General features: G+C 36.5%; 1 protein-coding gene across 4 annotated transcripts in view; it reads right to left on the bottom strand.

Annotated features, from left to right (window-relative positions):
* Window positions 1-20,263, bottom strand: part of LOC120071354 — a 118,739-nt gene that overhangs the window by 58,792 nt on the left and 39,684 nt on the right. For 3 of the 4 annotated variants that reach the window (XM_039023583.1, XM_039023581.1, XM_039023582.1), the window contains 3 exons: window positions 15,635-15,736; window positions 11,975-12,169; window positions 11,784-11,911 (listed from right to left, as the gene is read on the bottom strand). In XM_039023583.1, coding sequence (XP_038879511.1) covers window positions 11,784-11,911; window positions 11,975-12,169; window positions 15,635-15,736 — 425 coding nt within the window. Of the gene's footprint in view, window positions 1-11,783; window positions 11,912-11,974; window positions 12,170-15,634; window positions 15,737-20,263 lie in introns of those variants that run through there. The other variant, XM_039023584.1, reaches the window with a different exon arrangement.

Below are 20,263 nucleotides of genomic sequence, written 5' to 3'. Positions count from 1 at the left end.
TTGATAAACACTTCATAAAGAAAAAGATTGATGCAGGAATAATATGCATTCCCTTTTTCCCGACAGCAGAGCAAATTACAAATGTGTTAACCAAAGGTCTTCCAAAGTGACGATTCTTTTTTTTGAAAAGGAAACAAGTCTCTTTATTCATTAAGAAAATGAAGTGAAACTAATGCTCAATTTACAAAAAAGTCATAAGGATCAGTAGGTGCACCCGGGCATCTCAACTAGGTTGACACCCCCTTAGCACCCCTCATCACATCCAAACACTAGAAAATCCTCTAAATTAAAGCAATACAAAGGGATACAATTCTAAAAACGAGAAAGAAAGAACCGGCTGGAAAATTAAGGGAGAAGGAACAATCACAGCAAAGAGAACTAAAAATTCGAAGAAATGTGAACTTCAGAAAGCTGGAGAAAGGAATGAATGCCAATTTAGACTGATTTCCGGACTAGAGTATGCTGCAAAGGAGCTTGAGAGGGAGCACCAAAGAGAGGCCTTCAGCTTTGCTGCTTTATATCTTGAGAACCATGGGGTTTCCTTGTCTTGGAAGACTCTTTGATTCCGCTCAAACCACAATTCAGCTAACACAGCCTTTACAGCATTGACCCACAGAATTTGATGAGTTTTCTTGAGAACAGGCCCTATCAACAGCTGTTGTACATTTAGGCTAAAGTCTGCTCCGAAGGTCCAGCACAAGTTAAAGACATTGAAGAGCGAAAACCAGCAGCTTTGTGCATAAAAGCAGTCGAAAAAAAGGTGCGAGAGGTCTTCCCCATTCTTTTTACACAAAGCACATATATTGGGGGAGATATAGTGGGAGACAAGCTTCTTTTGCAGCACACTTAAGCAGTTTAAGGCTCCAAAAACCATTATCCAAAGGACTATATTTATTCTCCTTGAACTTTTTGATTTCCAAAGAACTTCATTTAGGAGAAGATCAATTCGAGGGGCTTCGCGAAGATAATTGGTTAAGGATTTAACCAAGAAAACTCCATTGGATTCCAAAGACCAAACCTTTGAGTCAGGGCAATCTTGCACCTTTAGGTTAGAAATGAGGCTTAACAAATCTTGAAATTCAATAATATCTTCATCTTTTAAATGTCTTCTAAAAGAGATGCTCCAAGAGTTAGTGTTGTGATCTCAATGCTCCCTCACAGAACCATTTAGTTGAGTGGACAATCTGAATAATCTGAAGAATCTGGACAATAGGGGGGATTGCCAAGCCAAGCATCTAACCAGAAAGCAATTTTAAGTCCATTGCCTAAAAAAAAAAACCGACAGGTTTTCCACTTTCAACCAAGCCCTTGAAATACTGACCCATGGGCTTCTAAAGCTGTTCACTGCCTTACCAGATGTGTGACTCCCAAAATTGTTACTGCCATGTATACTTTTGACCACTCTGCACCAAAGGGAAGAGCTTTCATGCTGGAATCTCCAGCCCATTTTGCTAGACGAGCCAGATTTTTCTCTTTCAAGCCTCCCAAACCAAGGCCCCCTTCTTCATGAGATTTAGCCACATGCTCCCATTTGGCTAAATGATTTAGTTTACCCCCTTTGTGGCCTTCCCAAAAGAAGTTCCTCAATATTTTTTCTAAGATGGATAACACTTTTTTTGGTATCAAGAAGGAAGACCATATAGTAAGTGGGGAGGTTTGAAAAAACTGACTTACAAAGAGTTGCTCTTCTTCCTCTTGAAATGTTGTATCTTCTCCATTTGTCAAGAGTGCCTTGAAGTTTATCAATAACCGGCTGCCAGAAAACTGTCTTTTTCGGATAACCTCCCAATGGAAGGCCTAAATAGAGTAGGGGAAGCTGCTCTGCTTTACAATTGAACTTGGCTGCCCACTTGTTCAGCATGTTAAGGTCTATATTTATACCACAAAGAGATGATTTTTCCCAATTAATTTTCTGACCAGAACACCATTCAAAAAGGTCAAGTGTGGCCCGAAGAGACTAGCATAGCATCATCATATTTGCAAAAGATAAGGGTATCATCGGCAAATTGCAAAATTGAGATATGGACTTTATCCTTTCCTACCAAAAAGCCTTCAAAGCATTCTTTCTCATGTAACCGGTTGATTAAGGCATTTAACATTTCTCCCACAAGGATGAAAAGGAAAGGAGAAAGGGGATCTCATTGCCTGATTCCTCTAGTTGCCACTATCCTTCCACGAGGCCTTCCATTGATAAAGATGGAGAACTTTGGATTGGTGATGCAGCCCAAAATCCAAGAGATCCATTTTGAGCTGAAATTCTTACCAAGTAGGACTTTTTCAAGGAAGGACCAGTCCACTCTATCAAAGGCTTACTCCAAATCAAGCTTTAGAATCCAACCTTTCTTCCCTTTCGATCTATAGTCCTCAACTACTTCATTTGCAATTAGGATAGGGTCTAGGATTTGTCTTCCCTCAATAAAGCCACTTTGAGTAGGGGCTACTATGTTTGACATGATTCTTTTTAGCCTCTCAACTAAAACTTTTGCAACTATTTTGTACAAGAGGGTTGTGAGACTGATTGGTCTGAAATCTTTGACCTTCACTGCATTGGACTTTTTTGGAATTAGGCAAATAAAGTTCTCTTTAATACACGAATTGAGTTTACCATTGCTATAGAAATCATCAAACATTTTTATAAGGTTGTCTTTCAAATGAGACCAAAAATGGATGAAGAATTCTAGTGTGAAGCCATCCGACCCTGGTGCCTTGTTTCTTCCCAACCCTTTCACTGCCAGCTTGATTTCTAAAGTAAAAAAACTTACTACCAACTGCTCATTTTGGCTTCTTGAGACTCTAGACCAATCAAGGTTAAGGGGAATGGCCCGAGGACCATCACTTTTTTAGTACAATGAGGAGTAAAAGCCCAAAATGATATCTTCAATGTCCCGGGTGGATTTGGTTGGAAGATCTTGGTCATTGAGCAATTCTGCAATCAAATTTTTTCTTTTTCTAGCAGAAAAGAATCTGTGGAAGAAAGAGGTGTTCTCGTCCCCTTCTTTTAACCATTTTAACTTGCATTTTTTAATTAGACTTCTTTCTTCCAGTTGGTATAATGCCAGCAGGTCTGCTTTCAAGGAATAGGATGCATCATCAACCCTGATCTGTGAAAAAACATCCACTGTCATTGAGTCTTTTCTTTGAAGTTCATTTAGTAAACTTTCCTCTTTCAACTTCATCTCTTTCCCATATTCATGAAACCATTTTTTAAGAGCTGATTTAGTTTTTTTCAAATTTGTGGAGAGAGTAAAGCCTCCCCACTGATGATTTTCCCTCTTTTTTTTTTTTGAGATTTTTCAATCAATTTACAGCACTCTTTATTGCTCAACCAGCTGTTACAAAAACAAAACGGTGAGGGCCCCCACTCAAATGCTCTTGCTTCTAAGGTAAAAGGAAGGTGATCTGACATGGTTCTAGCTTGTCTTGCAACCCTTGAATTATCAAAAACATCTTCCCACGTGCTTGATACAAGAAAATGGTCTAGGAGAGATTTGGAAGCAACATCTCCTTCCTTAGACCAAGTGAATTGGCCATTTGAGAGTGGAATTTCCAGCAGATTGTTTAACCTGATGAACTTGTTGAAGTCATTCATATCCTCATTGCTCTTCCTACTGGGTATCTCTCATGTCTTCTTCGAATGTTGTTGAAATCCCCACCAATACACCAGGGATCATCGAATTTCTTAGCCAAGGAGGATAATTCCGCCCACATTCTTCTCCTTTCTCAGTAATCACAAGGGCCATAGACATTTGTAATCCAGCAAATCTTTTTGTTTATTGTTTGACACTTGATTGAAAGAGAGAATTCATCTTTCGAACTGCAGGAAACTAGAATTTTGCTTTCATCCCACATTGTGAGTAAACCTCCCAATTTTCCTTTAGCTTCAACCAAGGCCCATCCTACCTCTTTTGAGCTCCAAAGGCTATTGATAAAGGAACCCTCACTTCTGTCTTTTTTTGTTTCTTGAATAAGGAGGATATCTGGGTTGACTTTTTTCAGAAATCTTTTCTGAAGCAGTCTTTTTGAAGAATCCCCTAAGCCTCTTGTGTTCCAAGTAACAATCTTCATTCTGGACCACCGAGGATACTTTAATTCTTCCCCCTTTGATCAGGCCAAGACGAAGTCACTCTCTTTTATGATGGAGTGTAAGGATTGGGGGACATCTGACAAATTAAGAGAGGGGATGGGGAAGTTGTTTTCACTAACCTATGAAGGATCGTCCTGAGGAAGAAAAAGCTGATTCAGGGAGAAATCAATGTCCACTTGGCCATCTTCGAGGTCTTTGTTGTTATCAACATCTATAAGATCTGCTCCTCACTACTCACACTAGCCAACAAATCATCTTCCGAGTCTTGTGAGAATGGAGAAGGAGAAATAAACTTGTTACAGTTGAGAACTTGATGTTCTGGAGAGGATTTCCCACTTCGGATGCAGTGTAGAGAAGGTAGGATCATAGAATTCTCCCTACCTAGGCCCGAGGTTTGAGGATTTGCTTGGAGGTTAGCACAACTTACTTCAAGAATATCCAGATTAGGGATGGCTGACCATGGATTTTGAAAGGACGTGTGTTTTCTGATGAAATGTTTGGTAAAAGGCCGCAGCCCATACGACTTCCTTTTTGCTGTAGTGAAAGACTTAAATGACTTATTCCTTTTCAACTTTTGGAACCGTTTGTGGGAGATTGGATAAGAAACTGAGGCCTCCAGCTTCTTCGTGAGAGTATCTTGGGCACCAAACTTTTCAATATTGTTTGGAGACGAAACGACTTCCTGAAAAAAAAAAGCCGGACCGGCATTTCTGATTTTTTGCAAACCAATTTTGGTGCCTTTTTTAGGAGAAGTTGAAGAGTCACGACCCTCAGGCTTCTTTTCAATATTAAAAGCTTTTTCCTCTAAAGGCAGATATGAAGAGGGTAACTTGGGAAGATCAACCGACAGAGGTTTGAGGTAGGATCGGGGGGGCCGGCTCAGAAGACGAATGGCCTCTTGACTTTTTGGCCTTGAACTTATTCTCTCTCTTCCTGTTCTCTATTTTATCAACAAAAACTCCTGGGCTTCTAGAGAATTTAATATTACAGTTGGAGGGAAGGAGGAAATTGAAATTTGAATTTAATGGATCACATAAAATGCCTTCATCGCACTTAACTTTGTTCAGGCGAATTAAATCAATGGGATTTGTAAAGTCAGACTCAAATAATTCACCCCTGACCTTGCTTGGAAGGTTGGATGACGAAATATCGCCGAAATTCAAGTAGATGGAGCCCCTTCTTTCATTTGAAACTTCTATTGTTGCTGGAACAAAACCGCAAAGATTCTCCTTTACTTTAATTTTGGCCTCTGAGACATTGATCAAATTAAGTGTTTCCATTGCTATGCTTTCTAACCCACCAAAGTATTTCCTGATCGCCTCAAATGTTTGCTTGCACCAGTGGTCAAGGGGTAAGTTCTTAATAGAAATCTAGCCACCATATCCTCTGGCATAAGCTGGTCTGTCGTGGATGGAATTGTTCCATCTTTCGAACTTCAGGTGGAAGGAGCCGAACTTCTGCCACTTGCCTGAGTTTTTATTCAGCTCATCCAAGGAGTCTTGTTCCATTGTCACCAGAGCATTTTCTGCAAATAAAGGATTGATAATAACATTAGATTGGAAGTGGTCTTTGAGTGTTGTACTAATATCAAGCCAATTATCGAACTCAAAGAGGCGTGAGACAATCCATAGGTTGGAAAAGTCAGGTTGGAGCACATCAGGATGCTTGATAACCCATTGGTGATGCCTATTCTATTCTTTGACCAACGAAACAGAGGAAACAAGGGATCTCGGGTTCCTTGAGGATCCCTGTGGCTGATGAGAGGTGCTCAAGGGTGACTTGTCAACTTTTGAAGGGGGGAGGTTATTCTCAGAAGGAAACGTATTGGACGAGGAATCCTTGAGGCAACCGCTGACCATATCATTAAACTCTTGCCAGCCGAAATTTCCATCACCAAAAGGGATGTGGATGTTTTTCCTTCCACCCATTGAGGGCCAGATCGCACATTCCGCAAACCATCCTCTGCTGTCCCAAAATTTTGATAGGCGGATGACACACTGATCAACTCTTTCCTTAAGAAGGAAAAATTCAAATGATAGATCGTACAACAATCTCTACATGCTACCATCTAACCATTGCGCCATTGGTGATGAGAAAAGAACTTTTTATCCTTTTTTCATGTCTTCTATGGAAAAACCGTTGCTCACTTTCCACATACAAAAGAAATGAACACCTATTTTGCAACTCTTCACCTCCATGAGATCTGGGGCTGACCGTTAAACGAATGTCACCGGCGTGGTTGGAGAAGATATGGCTGGGGAGGAAGGTCAGAATCGGAGAGGAAGGAGGATGGGAAGGGGGAGAGGGGAGAGGAGAGAGCATGTAGTGTTAGCTCAGACACATCTTTTCAAGTCCCTCAAAGTGGCAATTCAACAAGTTGATTGACAAGCTGGCTATGAATGATATCTTCAAACCAGCTTATTGTGAAATTTTATCTTGTACTTATTGTATTATATTTGTTGTAATTTATTCTTTCCTTATTTGTAATTATTTTATTCTTTCCTTATTTGCAATTGGGTATTTCTTCTATTTAAGAAACTCTTTCCTCTTAAGATTAATAAGAGAAAAAAATAATGTTTTGTAGCACCTTTCCACCACCATGTAATTCCAAAATTCACTTTTAGTATGAGACTGGAAACTATTTTCCTCGAAGGATAATACATTATTCTCAAGTTTCGAAACAAACCATGCAAATCCAGCAATTATTATGGCGTTTGTATGTTTTTATTTAAAAAAGTGCCAAGAAAAAGAAAACAAAAATATCAAATTTCAATCTATAAAAAAAATAGACACAATTTTAATTTAAAATTAGCAAAAAAAACCAATTCAAAACAAAAAATAGAAAAAAAAAATAAAAATTTGAAAAAAAAAAGGAAATACCAAAAACCGAAAACCAAACCAATTAAAAACTAATCCATTGGTTTTATTCTTTATTGGGCATTGGTTTGGATCCCTTCTTTGTAAAACTATTAGTCTGGTTTGGTTCTTGGTTGGCTCAAAAACCAACAAAAACCGAACTCACTATCACCCCTACTTCAAAATTACCAAACCATTCCTTGATACAAGTCTTCCAATTTCTTAATTTCAAGTGAATGGCAAATTGATGTACCCTAAAAGACAAAAGGAGAGAAATCTCCAATAATAAAATCAAACGTTTTATTATGAATCAAAAGTTGCCAATATAAGAAGACATTCTCTCTATTTATAGAGAATTGGAAGCAAACTAATCCTACTCCTACATAGTCAAATAAACTAATCATAATCCTAATAAACGAAGGAAAATAATCTTGTCTTCTAATCGATCATGGAAACTAATCTCAATCCTAATCAATTAAGGATTTGGCCATAATACACTAATTTACCATAATGCTACTACATCAACACCTCCCATACATATGATTCATCTTTTGAATCAGATTCTTCCATATAACAAATTTCTCTGGGACACTCAATGAGAGATTATAGAACCAAAAAGGGGTTGGACTCCTAGCAAAGCTTCCGACTTCAAGCATGATAGGAAAATGGATGGAGAAGATTTGGACTTGTTTGGATACCCTAGAGTTATCAAAGATCTAATTCACTCCCTTGTAACTAAATATGTCAATTAACGATGGAGTTAACGTTCAATTTTGGGCAAGAAAATTTTCCATTTGACAATCGTAATTTCGTAAGTCATAGCTTAGTAACAATCTAATTAAAGTGATGCATTTCCCTATTAACACAACTGACTGGTTTATCTCATATTTCTAGTGTAGTGTTGATGCCACCACCAATACACCAAGGAACATCACAGTATAAATAAACTAAACACAACTCATCCCATAAAAAAATCTTCTCTCAATAATCATAGGACCATAAACATTAGTAGTCCAAACATTCATTTTGTTGTTGAAAAGAAACTTTGACTGGTATAATAACCTCCAAAGCCATTTCCGACTGCTAAGCGCCTTGGGTCTCCTTCTCAGCATCTAGATCCTCTCCTCTAATTGCGGCTCCTTCATCTCCACCATCTTCTCCTTTGGTGAGCTTGACTCCATCCACCGCGTCACTTGATCCCCCATCCGTGTTGCTCTCTTTCTTGTTCTCATTCTTTTTCTCCTCTATAATTGGATTTCCATCTTCGGCGGCGACGATGTTTCCATGAAATTGTTTGTTTGTTAGTTAGATCTTTCTTTTCTACAATTTGTTCATCATTTTCTTCTTCTTCCATGCCCTGAGTTCTTTTGTGTATTGTGTAAAGCTTGTTTGATGAACGAGGAGTGGGTTGCAATTTACATGTATGCCCCTGAGAAACGAGGCATTTTGATTGGTGGAATGAAATATTGAAATTCCCAAATTGACCTTCCTTACTTTGCTGGCTTCTTGCTTTCCTATTGGTTTCGGACTTTCTAGTTGATATGAGTAAATGTTTCCAACTTTTGGTGTATTGGTATCAGGTACCTATATAGTATATATGAGTAAATATAGGATGTTATTATTCATTTGTCTTTTGTTGTCTTTTTACTATACTTTAGTGCTTTTATGTATACATTGAACTCTAATGAATAGAAAATAATTGATTTTTCTGTATTTTGGTTTCACACTAACATGGTATCAAAGCATCAGGTCTTTCCTAAGGAATTGTGAGTGATTAAGGATTTGTAAACCCTAGGGTTTGAGGTTGGTACACCTTAATTTTGTTTGGAGGGTTTGGCCATTTACTTGAGTTTTGTGTATCACCATTCACTTTCGAAGCCGTTGCCACCACCATCGCGGTCTGTTACTGAAGCTATTTTTGTGACCATCCTACCTAAAAGATAGCCCATTACTCGATTTGCAAGTAAATTGAGCCAAAAATCAATAACGTGTGACCCTCACGTGCCTCCATAAGTACTAGCCATCAATCCCACACATTGACGCATGTGTGGCCAAAATCCTCTTCAGTTTCGTGGCTTTCCGCTTTCTGCAACTTTAGACCTGTTTGTGGGGTCATTTTGGTCATAATTGGCTCGTGTTAGAAGTCAGTTTGAAAAAGAATCATAACATTGTTCAGTTTAGATTCTCAGAAGCTGTGACATTAATTGGGTCTGATTTCATGGGTTTAGATTAAATTTTGTGGTTTTACATTTGTTATTAACCTATGGCCGAACTCGAAGCAATGTCTAATGTGGTTCAATTGCGGACTCGATCCGTCCATGGTTTGTCTAAAAAGCCCTTAGTTAATTTTGTAGCCGAGTTTGCTAAATTTCAATAATCCAAGAAATTATCAAAAGCATCTTCTTCATTATCTGCATGTACCCCTATTACAACCATTGTTGATTCAGATAACTTGAATCATTATCTTCTTTCATGCTCTACCCCAATTGGCCATAGACTCCGATGCTACTGCTCACATGACAAGTAACCCAGCTTATTTTCCAAAATTTAGTCATCTACATCCCTTCCAAGTGTTTACCTTAGTTGATGGATCAAAAATATCTGTTCTACATTTACCTCAATTTTCTTTAACTCGATCTCTATTAGTCAATCCACTCGCGACCTTAATTGTTGTGTCTCATTATATCCATGCTATTGCTTGTTTCAGGATCTTGTGACGAAAAAAATTATTGGGAGAGGACATTAATCTGGAGAACTTTATATTTTTTTATCACCAAGTAATTTTTTTTTTTTTTTTTTTTTTTTGCGCGGGGGGAAGCACTTTTCATTGGTAGGATAGAAAGAGACTAATGCTAAAAAATATAAGAAAACTAAAAAGGGATACAAAAATATAATAGAAAGTGAAATAAACAACAAAACATAATAGAATTATTAGAGCAACATAAAAGCGTTCATATTCAAACAAATATCCTAAATAGCATTCAAATATAAAACCGTTCATATTGAAGGAGATAAAGTTGCTCTTTGTTCCTTTTGCGCTTTTTGTTCTTTTTAGAATTTTTTCTTTGTACTTTGTACTTTGAGCATTAGACTCATTTCATTAATTCAACGGAAAAGTCTTGTTTCCGTTTCAAAAAAAAATTGAGACAAAAATCCTGGATAATGTTCAAATAAAGACACTAATCATAATCCTAATAAACAAGTAAACTAATTGCAATCCAAATCAATCAAGGATTTTACCAAAATGGCCCAATTTACCCTAATCTCTACCTAGGGTTGGCAACAGGGCGGGGCGGGGCACCGCAGGGGAAATTAATCCCCTTCCCCACCCCTATCCCCGAAATATTGAAAAACTCCAATTGAAAAAAAAAAATTATTAAGAAAATTGCTACAGTTTATTGAATAGAAAAAAAAATTACTTTAATAAAAAAAGAGTTAATAGGTTAATTTCACCAAATTAGAGTTTGGATTAAAAAAAGAAATAACAAAAACAGTATTAATACAGAAGTAAAACTTTAAAAAAGGAAAAAGAAAAACAATTGAAAAAATGCAATTTTTCCAAAAGTTTTTAAAGTTCATATAAATAAATTATATTTAATATATATATTTATATATTTAATACATTTTTAAAATATATTAAAAACTAAATGGGGCGGGTTAGGAGGTATCCGCCTCCATAAAGTTCTTCATCATCAGATCGAGGACTAAGTGATGAGCTGCTCTTCGTAAAGGTAAACTTTACTTTCCCTATTTCTTATTTTGTCTCTTCAGACCATTTGACATCTCCAACATGTTCTTTTGTTGCATCTCTCGATTTTATCTCGATCCCAAAAACTATTCAATAAGTCTAGTCTTATTCTGCTTGGTGCAATGTGATGAAAGAAGAGATGAATGCCTTTGAAAAGAGAAACATTGTTTAAGCATGTTTGCTGACTAGATGATTTTTTAAAGGAAATTTGATATCTCTGTTCAACTAGGTTGAAGATCAAGTTTCAATCAGAAATCGTTTTTACTGGCTTATCCTCGAAGAGGATGGTTCTATGCGAGGGTTACCCAAAGGATGATCAAAGGTCCTTAATCCCTTTCATATTGAAGAGCAAGATTAATCAATCGTTTTGATCGAGTTCACATTTCTTTTGCCCCAATTGAGCATGAAGTTGTGGCTATTGATTCCAACTCCAAGAGGGTCAAATTCTTAGATAAGGATCAATCCTTCTAAGGTTTTTGGCTTGCTGGTTTGTCGTTTAATTATTGGTTGCTAGGCAGTAATCTTTTAGTTCCTCTTTCTGTGTTTCCAGTAGTTTTGATGGTGCTAGGCAGTAAACTACTTCCTTTTGGAGGTCCTTTCCCTAAATATTTTGTATGTTTTCATCAATCAATGGCAAGTTATCTTTTGTTAGGGTAACAGAAAAGGAAAAAAAAGTTGCAGCACTGCCTTCAAATTTTGAAAATTTCATATGAAACGTGTTTCAATTAATTTGTTGGCTTCGTAAGAGGTGGGGAATGAAAAATAGAAAAATAAGTTTACAAACTTACCAAAAGATAACCTAGAAATTCAGCAACAAGAGAGTTTCAAGTGTAAAATCGATTGCATATACTAAAAGATAATTATAACTTCTCTCTGTTCTCTTTCTTTTTCTCAACCGTCATAACAGTTTGGGATCCCTTTTTTTCCCAACTTCACAAGGCTTTTATGCTTAAAATATATATCTCATTCTTGCTTCTCATTTTATACCAATAAAAATAAAAAAATCATAAAGGTCGGAATTCATACTTCACAAGGCTTTTGTGCATAAAACACGAAAACTCATTTATTACTGAGATTCAAGGTCGGAATTCATACTTGCTCAGCAAAGTTGCTGAGATCTGATGAATGTCAATTTTGATGGCACAAAAACAGATCCTTTCTTCATCAGCCGCACTAACATTAGAAGAAACCAACGGGTGGAATTTGGTAGCCTCATATATATCCTACAAATAAAAACGAAAATAAGTATTTTGTTCACGACAGGAAAGATGAAACAAGAAAAATACCTTTACAACATCATCTGAAATGACACCAGAAAACTGACTTGAATCTTCAGTACCCCCCGCACCTAACATACCAAGGGATAGCCAGTTAAGCCACCCTCGAGGTTTTCCCATTGCACGATCATCAACGTGTGACTTCTCAACAGCAGTTTGTGTACCAGTCATTCCCATCTCCGGTCCTAAACTGCCAAATAGATGCTAGTTGATCCATTTACAACAAGTTCAAAAAAGGAAAGTGAGATTTATAAAGAACAGCAATAACATTTAATTTTCTACAACAATAGAAATCTTCCCCAAAATTAGAGAAATCAATTCATTCGTAATAGGTAAAAGAGATGGATCAGATGGTCCACCATTAAACCTCCAAGACTAAACTACGAATAAATTTAATAATAAAATAGAATAAATCACTTATCAGGATAGTTAGTGAAGAAGCAACAAATATAGCTGTAGAAGATTAAGTTTACATGGCTAAAAGAAGGTAATGTAAACTCTACAAAAAAAATATTTAATGAAAAGCTTGCCATTGATTGAGAAAAAAATAAAAGAATACAAGGACATTAAAAAAAATAATAAAAAAATAAAATAAAAATAAAAAAATTAGGCCACCTAAAGAAAGGGTTTTCACTCTCTACAAAAGAAAGAGACAACCTAAAGAAAGGGCCTCCAACCAAGCAAAATAAGGCCCACCGAGACCAACAAAACGGTTTACCCCTAAAGCCTAAAGAGACACATTGAACCTAGTTGAGATATCCGGGTGCGCATACTGATCCATCAACCTTTAATACTTTTTTAGAAAAAGGGTGAAGAAGGAACTCCTCGATCATCTTTGTATGACTCCTATGTCTAGCAAAGCTCAAGCCAAACTCCTCAAAAAGCAACTCCAAACAGCATGGGCTAAATCACAGCTCTAGAGGATATGACCAAGGTCCTTAGCGGCCCGCCTACAAAGAGTACGACACAGCAGCCACATCAAATTGCGCAACCTTCTCAAAACTCAATCCAAGATGTTAATCTTGGAGAACCTCCGTTGGGATACCACCTAACAAGGACCACTCAAGAACACTCAAACATAGTAATATATAATAATATTAAAAGAAGTTACAATACACCAATAGCAATCATTTCTTTTCTTTCCTTTTTTTCTTCAAAATCTGCATGCCAAGATTTTAATGCGACTTTCAAATTCCTCAATTGTAAACAAATAACAAATCCAGCCCATCCTTGGATGCTACACCCAAAGGGCCCTTTCAATTACACGGCAACATTCTCTGTTCACTAACCAACTATTGCAAAAACAAAAGGGCAGAGGACCCTAATAAACTGTCCCGGCTTCAAGTAATAAAGGGAGGCGATCTGGAAAGGTATGAACTTGTCTTGCCACTCGTATTTTCAAGCAAGCCATCCCACTCTTTGAAAACTAAAAAACTTTCATTAAGTGAATGAGAAGCCACATTTTAGGGGTTTCAAGTGGTCTGGAAAGGTATGATCTGGAAAGGTATGAACTGGTCTTCAGTTGGCATTGGCTTTAAAGTTTATGTGTCCTATAGCTTTGGTTTCGTTTCTGAAGTTGGTTTGTTAGGTTTAAGTGTTTAGCAATCCTCTCACTTTCATTTCCTGACATGACATTGATCCAAGCTACTCTTATTTCCTGACATGACATTGATCCAAGCTACTCTTACCAATCTCCCTATCTACTACCTTTCTCTCTTTAAGATCTCATCCAAGGCTATTGATCGGATTGAAAACTTTATAGAAACTTTATGTGGAACATGCACAATGACAAAATGGGTATCCACTCAACTACCTATAGAAGAAGGTTCAACTCCCCTTATCTGGGGGGCCCCAAGCTTGACTGACTTAAAGAAACGAAACAAAGGTCTTCTTGTGAAATGGGTTTGGAGATATCAACATGAGAAAGATTCTCTTTGGAGATGTTTCATTGATGCTAAATATGGTTCCGATTGCAACCTATTAGCAGCCTCTTTAAGAATTCAAAAGGACCATGGACTTACATTGCAAACAGACGAACCTCGCTCATGACAACATACATCATGTTATTGGTAATGGTCATAATACCTCCTTCTGTAATGACAAATGGGTTTGCTCCTTCCATCTCAAGGATGCCTTCCCTCGGTTATATGCACTATCTGGGCAAAAGGAGACCTCTATAGCACTCTACTGGAACTCTGATCATCAAGCCTGGAATCTTGGATTGAGATGGCATTTTAAAGCAGCTGAGATTGATGATTGGGCCTTATTGTCCTCTACACTCCAACCACCGACCAGCACCACGGCAGAAGACAGATGGAAATGGAGGTTTGATAAATCTGGCCATTTCTCCTTGAAATCAATCAGGCATCACCTTGCCTCCAAAGGCAAGGAACAGTATGCTTCCCTCTACATAAATATATGAAAAGGTCCCATTCCCAAGAAAAATAGGTTCTTCATGTGGAAGATCAGTCACAGAAGCATCATGTTCTTATTAAAAAAGCTCCATGGATTGCATTGGCCCCTAACTGGTGTGTTCTTTGGCCATCATTGTGGAGAATCCATTATGCATCTGTTGGTGTTTTGTGAATAAGCACAATTTATTTTGGTGAAACTTCTATCATGCTTCAATTATCATTTGGTCTTCCCAAATGATCCTCTCGTCCTTTTAAACATACTCCTTATTGATCATCCGTTCAAAGATCAGAAAGCAATATTCTGGACCTTCTTTATCAAAGCTTTCTTTTGGCTTATTTGGAACGAGCGAAATCATCGTATCTTTGAAGACAAAGTGACAGATTTCATTCACTTCTTTGATCATCTTTTATACACATCTCTCACTTGGTGTAAATTCACCCCTCCTTTTGTGATTATAACCTTACATCTCTTATTTCAATGGAATAACATTACGTAATCTCACATGACAATTTTGCCCTTTTGATTTCATATTGTCAATGAAATTCTGAATGATGTTTCACATAAAATGTTTGCTTTTTGGTGTCTTCTCTTCTTTGTATCTCAATAGTATTGTCTTCTTTTGTTTTCCTCAATTTCTCTTTTCTCTTGAAAGTTGATGAATTTTTTAGCATTAGTCATCATTTCTTCAATGAAAAGTTTGTTTCCTTTTCAAAATCTGTGAGATTAAGATATTGTATGAAAGTAGGACTTCTTCAATTCTCTTTTTATTTGAGAATTGAAGGAAATAATAAACTAACTCTTTTATTGAAGGAAATAATAAACTAACTCTTTTACCATATTCTAATTGTACCTCCGATAAATCAACTAAAATCGAAAATGCCTTTTATCTTACACTACTCTTAGTATATATGCACACGCATATACACACACACATATATATATGTGTCATGTCATGTCATGTCATGTCATGTCATGTCTAGAGAAGAAAAGAATAAACACAATGGTAAAAGTAGAACATAAGCAGTTAAAACCCTAACACTATAAATAATTTACATCTAACTATGATTAGAAGCAAGAGATCCTGATATTTAACCAAAACAGCATTTGAAAGTTTCAAGTGTGCACATCCAGCAAAGTGATCCACCTAGATCGAGCAACCTAGATGTGCCTCTAATCTAACAAGATCGACATGAACGAGTAAAATAGAGACATGATTTGGGTATTGGTATTATTTCTTGATTCATTTCATCTTACCTGCAACTCACATTCAGCAGCCGATCTATAACTTAAGATATCTTCTATATCTGATTCTTTCTCCAATACCTCCAATTCTTTGAGAATGTGATCATCAATTGACTAGAAATAAAAACAATGGACGCATCAGTGTATAACAATCAAAATAACAAACTGAAATAAGTTGTACAACTCAACAATAATCCCAATGAATATACAGAACAAATATAGAAACTGAGATCCCCCATTTCTACTACAATGAAATATGCAAACTTGGAAAATTAACAAGTGAATAAAAATTAACGGTCTAGTTGAACGTAATGTCAATAGTATAACTGTATAAGTTATGACAAATAGAAGTTTTTTCTCCATCCTTGGCTTGCTTTTGATGTAGGTCCAGACTAATTTTCAAATTCTTCTTTTTTCTATGAGGTGCATTATATATAAAAGTACTACCTAAAGAAGACAAGCAAAATTGAAAAAGAAATATGAAGGAAAAAAAGGCCCCAAAATGCAAGAAGTTTTGCATTTAGGCTTAGTAAATTTGATCTTTTTAGTTAACAAAGAAGGAAAAGTTCTAAGTATTACTATTTGTAAAAATAATGAAAAACCCCTAATGTCCACAACTTTAACCCTTGGGGCTTCATGGAAGGCATGCGCCTCATTTTGTGAGCCTCGCCTTTTCAAGACAAGATGCCAAACTTGTGTCTTGAGCCTAGGTGCGCATCGGGGAGGGCTCTTTAAAGCACTAATTACCACTTCAAAGAGATTTTTGTCTTGGAATTTTAAAGATGTGAATTTGTTTCTTGTACAAAGAGTTTCATCAAATCTATGTGAAGCACTAAAGACATTTCTTGTATGAAAGTAGAATCCAAGGGCCGTTTAGGAAAGCAAATTGAAGATTCTGAAGTTCTCAAAGGAGGTTATATTCCTAATAAACATTATCTTCTTATCAAATTAAATTTTATTCATATGGCCAAATGATTGTAGTAAGAGAATCCATTTGTGGATTGCAGATCTTTTTCTTTCTTTCGTCACACTTAGCGGGCTTTGTTGGTTGGTTTGTTTATGGAAAAATCCACATTCTTACGGATTCATGTGGTCAAAATTCTCTTATCAAATTTGTGGTTGGAAAGGATCAAAAGAATTTTTGAAGAGAAGTATTTTTCTTGGGTTTTTCGATTTGATTCCAAATTCTTCTTGCTTCCTCTTGTGCTCTTCTTCTAAATCTTAGGTTGATTTTTCATTTTTTGATATATATATTGAAACGAAAACAAATTTTTCATTGATATAATGAAAAGAGATTAACGCTCAAGATACAAAATTCAAAATACAACAAAACATATTAATAACCATAGTAATCTGGAGACCTACGGATCAGTAGGTGCACCTAGGCATCTCAACTAGGTTGACACCCCATAGCACCCTCATCATACCCATTGATGAAGCTATGAAAGCAAGATATAAAAGACAATTGACTTGATTACAAGATGAAGCTCCCCTCTCACTGGTTGTCTCCATCCGTTTGCCAACTTTTGAAGCAGAAGGTGAAGATCTTCAGCATCGATTCTTTGATTGCTCTTATGTTGGTGGAGATTATTTTCCTTCTTTAAGGTTGTTTAGGTGTTTGGTGATGTTTTTGGTGACAATATTCGGCAACTTCTAATAGGTCCAACTTTGAAAGTGGGCCACCGGTTCATTTGTGGTAATGCGATTAAGGCAATGCTGGCTGAAATTTGGTTCATGTAAAACTCTTAGGTTTGAGAAAGAATCAGAATGCTTTATTCATTCACCAAAGATATGAATATATACAAGTGTACAAAGCATAGAAAAGGAAAATATCACAAAATATTTACAAGAATAGAAAATCCTAATATAGAATTATAACACTCCCCCTCAAGTTGGAGCATATATGTTAATCATGCCTAACTTGTTACATAGATAATCTATACGTCTTCCATCCAATGCTTTCATGAAGATATCTCCTAATTGTTCTCCAGTCTTCATATATCCTGTAGATACCAACCCTTGTTGAATTTTTTCACGTACAAAATGGCAATCAACTTCAATATGTTTAGTCCTTTCATGAAATATTGGATTAGACGCAATATGAAGTGCTGCTTGATTATCACACCACAACTTTGTTGGTGTGGTGATTTCAAATCCCAACTCAACAATAATAGCAAACAACACCTCCTGGATTTGATCTCCATGAATAATAGTTGGATCCATTCAACTTGTGTTCAGTTACTTTTGACACCATAGGAACAATCTCAGACATTACTGGTTTCTTATCAGCCATTACCTCAAAAAAGTAGACACCGGACAGTAGAGAATCAAACCCTAATTTACCGAAGAGATGTCTACACAAGCAATGAGTATATCTATATATCCCAAACAAACACACCACCAAGAAGAGCCAACAACACTGAGGAAACCTCACTGAAGACGAACGAAAAAACGGTGGCGCACGCGCTGGCGCGTGGACGGACAGCAGGCTGGAACAGACGGCGCATGAGCCTCACGCGCTGGTCAGATGGCAATCGGACTTTAGGGGTTTTGTAGATCGGTGGCTGGGCTTCTCTTTGGAATGGGCGGTGTCGAAAAAACAGCTTTTTTTTCTGACAGACGGCGGCGGCTGATGACTGCGGCGGCGGCAGCTAACGATGGCGAACAAACCGAAGACGACGACTGTGAGTAAACTCACCTCTCCACAAAACCCTAAACGTATCACAAATGGGTTCTAAATTCTCAAACCCTAAGGTTCACAAAAACCCTAAGTTTATTTAGAAAGCTTTGATACCATGTAAAACTCTTAGGTTTGAGAAAGAATCAGAATGCTTTATTCATTCACCAAAGATATGAATATATACAAGTGTACAAAGCATAGAAAAAGAAAATATCACAAAATATTTACAAGAATGGAAAATCCTAATATAGAATTATAACAGTTCAAAAGAAATCAAAGGGTGTATGACAAAAGACTTGGGTGGTTGAATCGTTGTGAAGTGGCTAGCTTGAATGCTTCATCTTGGTGCACCTTATCTAAGCTTTTTGGAGACTTCTCCATACAAGACTTATGTTTGAATTGGCATGCTTTTATTTTTCCAGCTTAAATTTGTAATTGTGTTGTATTGTTCAAATTTGATTGTTTGTGCCTTTTGTCCTTTATATTTTTTGGATGACTTTTGTTTTGATTATTTATGGATATGATGAGGATGCTAAGAGGGTGTCAACCTAGCTGAGATTCCTAGGTGCATCTCCCGACTCTTAGGTTATTTTCGCTCGTTATTTCTCTCCTTGTACTTTGAGTAATAGTCTCATTTTATAGGCTTGTTTCTATTTCAAAAAGATAAATAAATAAAAACACTCCAATTAAGACAAATGTCTTAAATAGAATAATCAACAAAAAATTTTGACGGAGAACACCAAGAAGAAGCTAACAAGCGGGCCGATCCAAACTGGTTTGACCAATCGATAGCCTTGTGAAAAAATCTATGATTTCGCTCAAACCAAATTTCTGAGATCAAGGCTTTAGCTCTGTTCAACCAAAGTAGTTGTGCCTTAGGAGACAAAATTGGGCCAGTCAGTATGTAAGAGATGTTGTTACTTACGGTCTGTCCAAAGACCCAATGCAAGTTGAAATATGAGGAAAACTTCCTCCAGCATTTGCTTCAATAAGAACAATCAAAAAACACATGTTGTAGGTCTTGCAAAAGGAGGAAGATAGATAATGAGATTGAAGTTTATGTTGCAAAATCTCATAACAATTAAGTGATCCAAATATTAAACGCCAAACCAGGATGTTTATTCTCCTTGGGCTCTGAGCCTGGAATAACTCTGTCTAAAGGGAAATTTATTATCTGAATTGCTTTTTCATTTCTATTGAATGAAAAGTTTGCATCCTTTCAGCAATATTCGGAGTTTGCATCCTTTGAGCAAATATTGGGAGTTTGCATCCTTTGAGCAATAATGTCTTTTCATTTGTTCAATGAAAATTTTCGTTTCTTGTTCAAAAAAAAACTTCGAAATGTTCAATAAACAAACACCCATAACGAGATACTGGACCTCACTCCCTCCCAAACCTCCTCCAAAGGCTGGTTGCTTCCCTTGTTAGATTTTAACCTTTCCTTCGGCCTTCTAGAGGATTGTATCCTTGAATATAATGATGAAAAGTTTGTATCTTGCTAAAAAGATGGAAAAAAAAAACTAGTATAGCAGATATTTCCTATTTCAACCAATAGGTGAACTTTTTGTGTTGGTTGTTACCCAGAAACCACTAGTCTGGCTGTTTTGCTCAATTTTAGAAGCCTACTCTAAGGGTCATTTGGATCGCAGATATTGTTTCATGACTATGGATATTAAATGTTTGGAATTCAAATGTCTAGGTTTTATATGTCTAGGATAATCGATGTATGTATTTTGAATTTGTAAGATAATTAATGAAAGTTAAATGAATGTGTTTGTTTTACCAATTTTGGATATAGAAACTAAAACTAAATAATTATTTGATTAGTCAAATATAAGAGAACAAGTAATGTAGTCATAATTAAATTTCATTACTTAATATAGTGTTATATTGATTAATTATTTAATCACTTAAAATATCAATAATGAATTTTTTTTAAGGGTTATTTTTCAATATAGGAA

This window comes from Benincasa hispida, chromosome 2, assembly GCF_009727055.1.
Source record: "Benincasa hispida cultivar B227 chromosome 2, ASM972705v1, whole genome shotgun sequence".
NCBI classification, from domain to species: Eukaryota; Viridiplantae; Streptophyta; class Magnoliopsida; order Cucurbitales; family Cucurbitaceae; genus Benincasa; species Benincasa hispida.
Note: the sequence above shows the minus strand (reverse complement) of the source record. Positions and strands in the feature narration are given on the sequence as shown.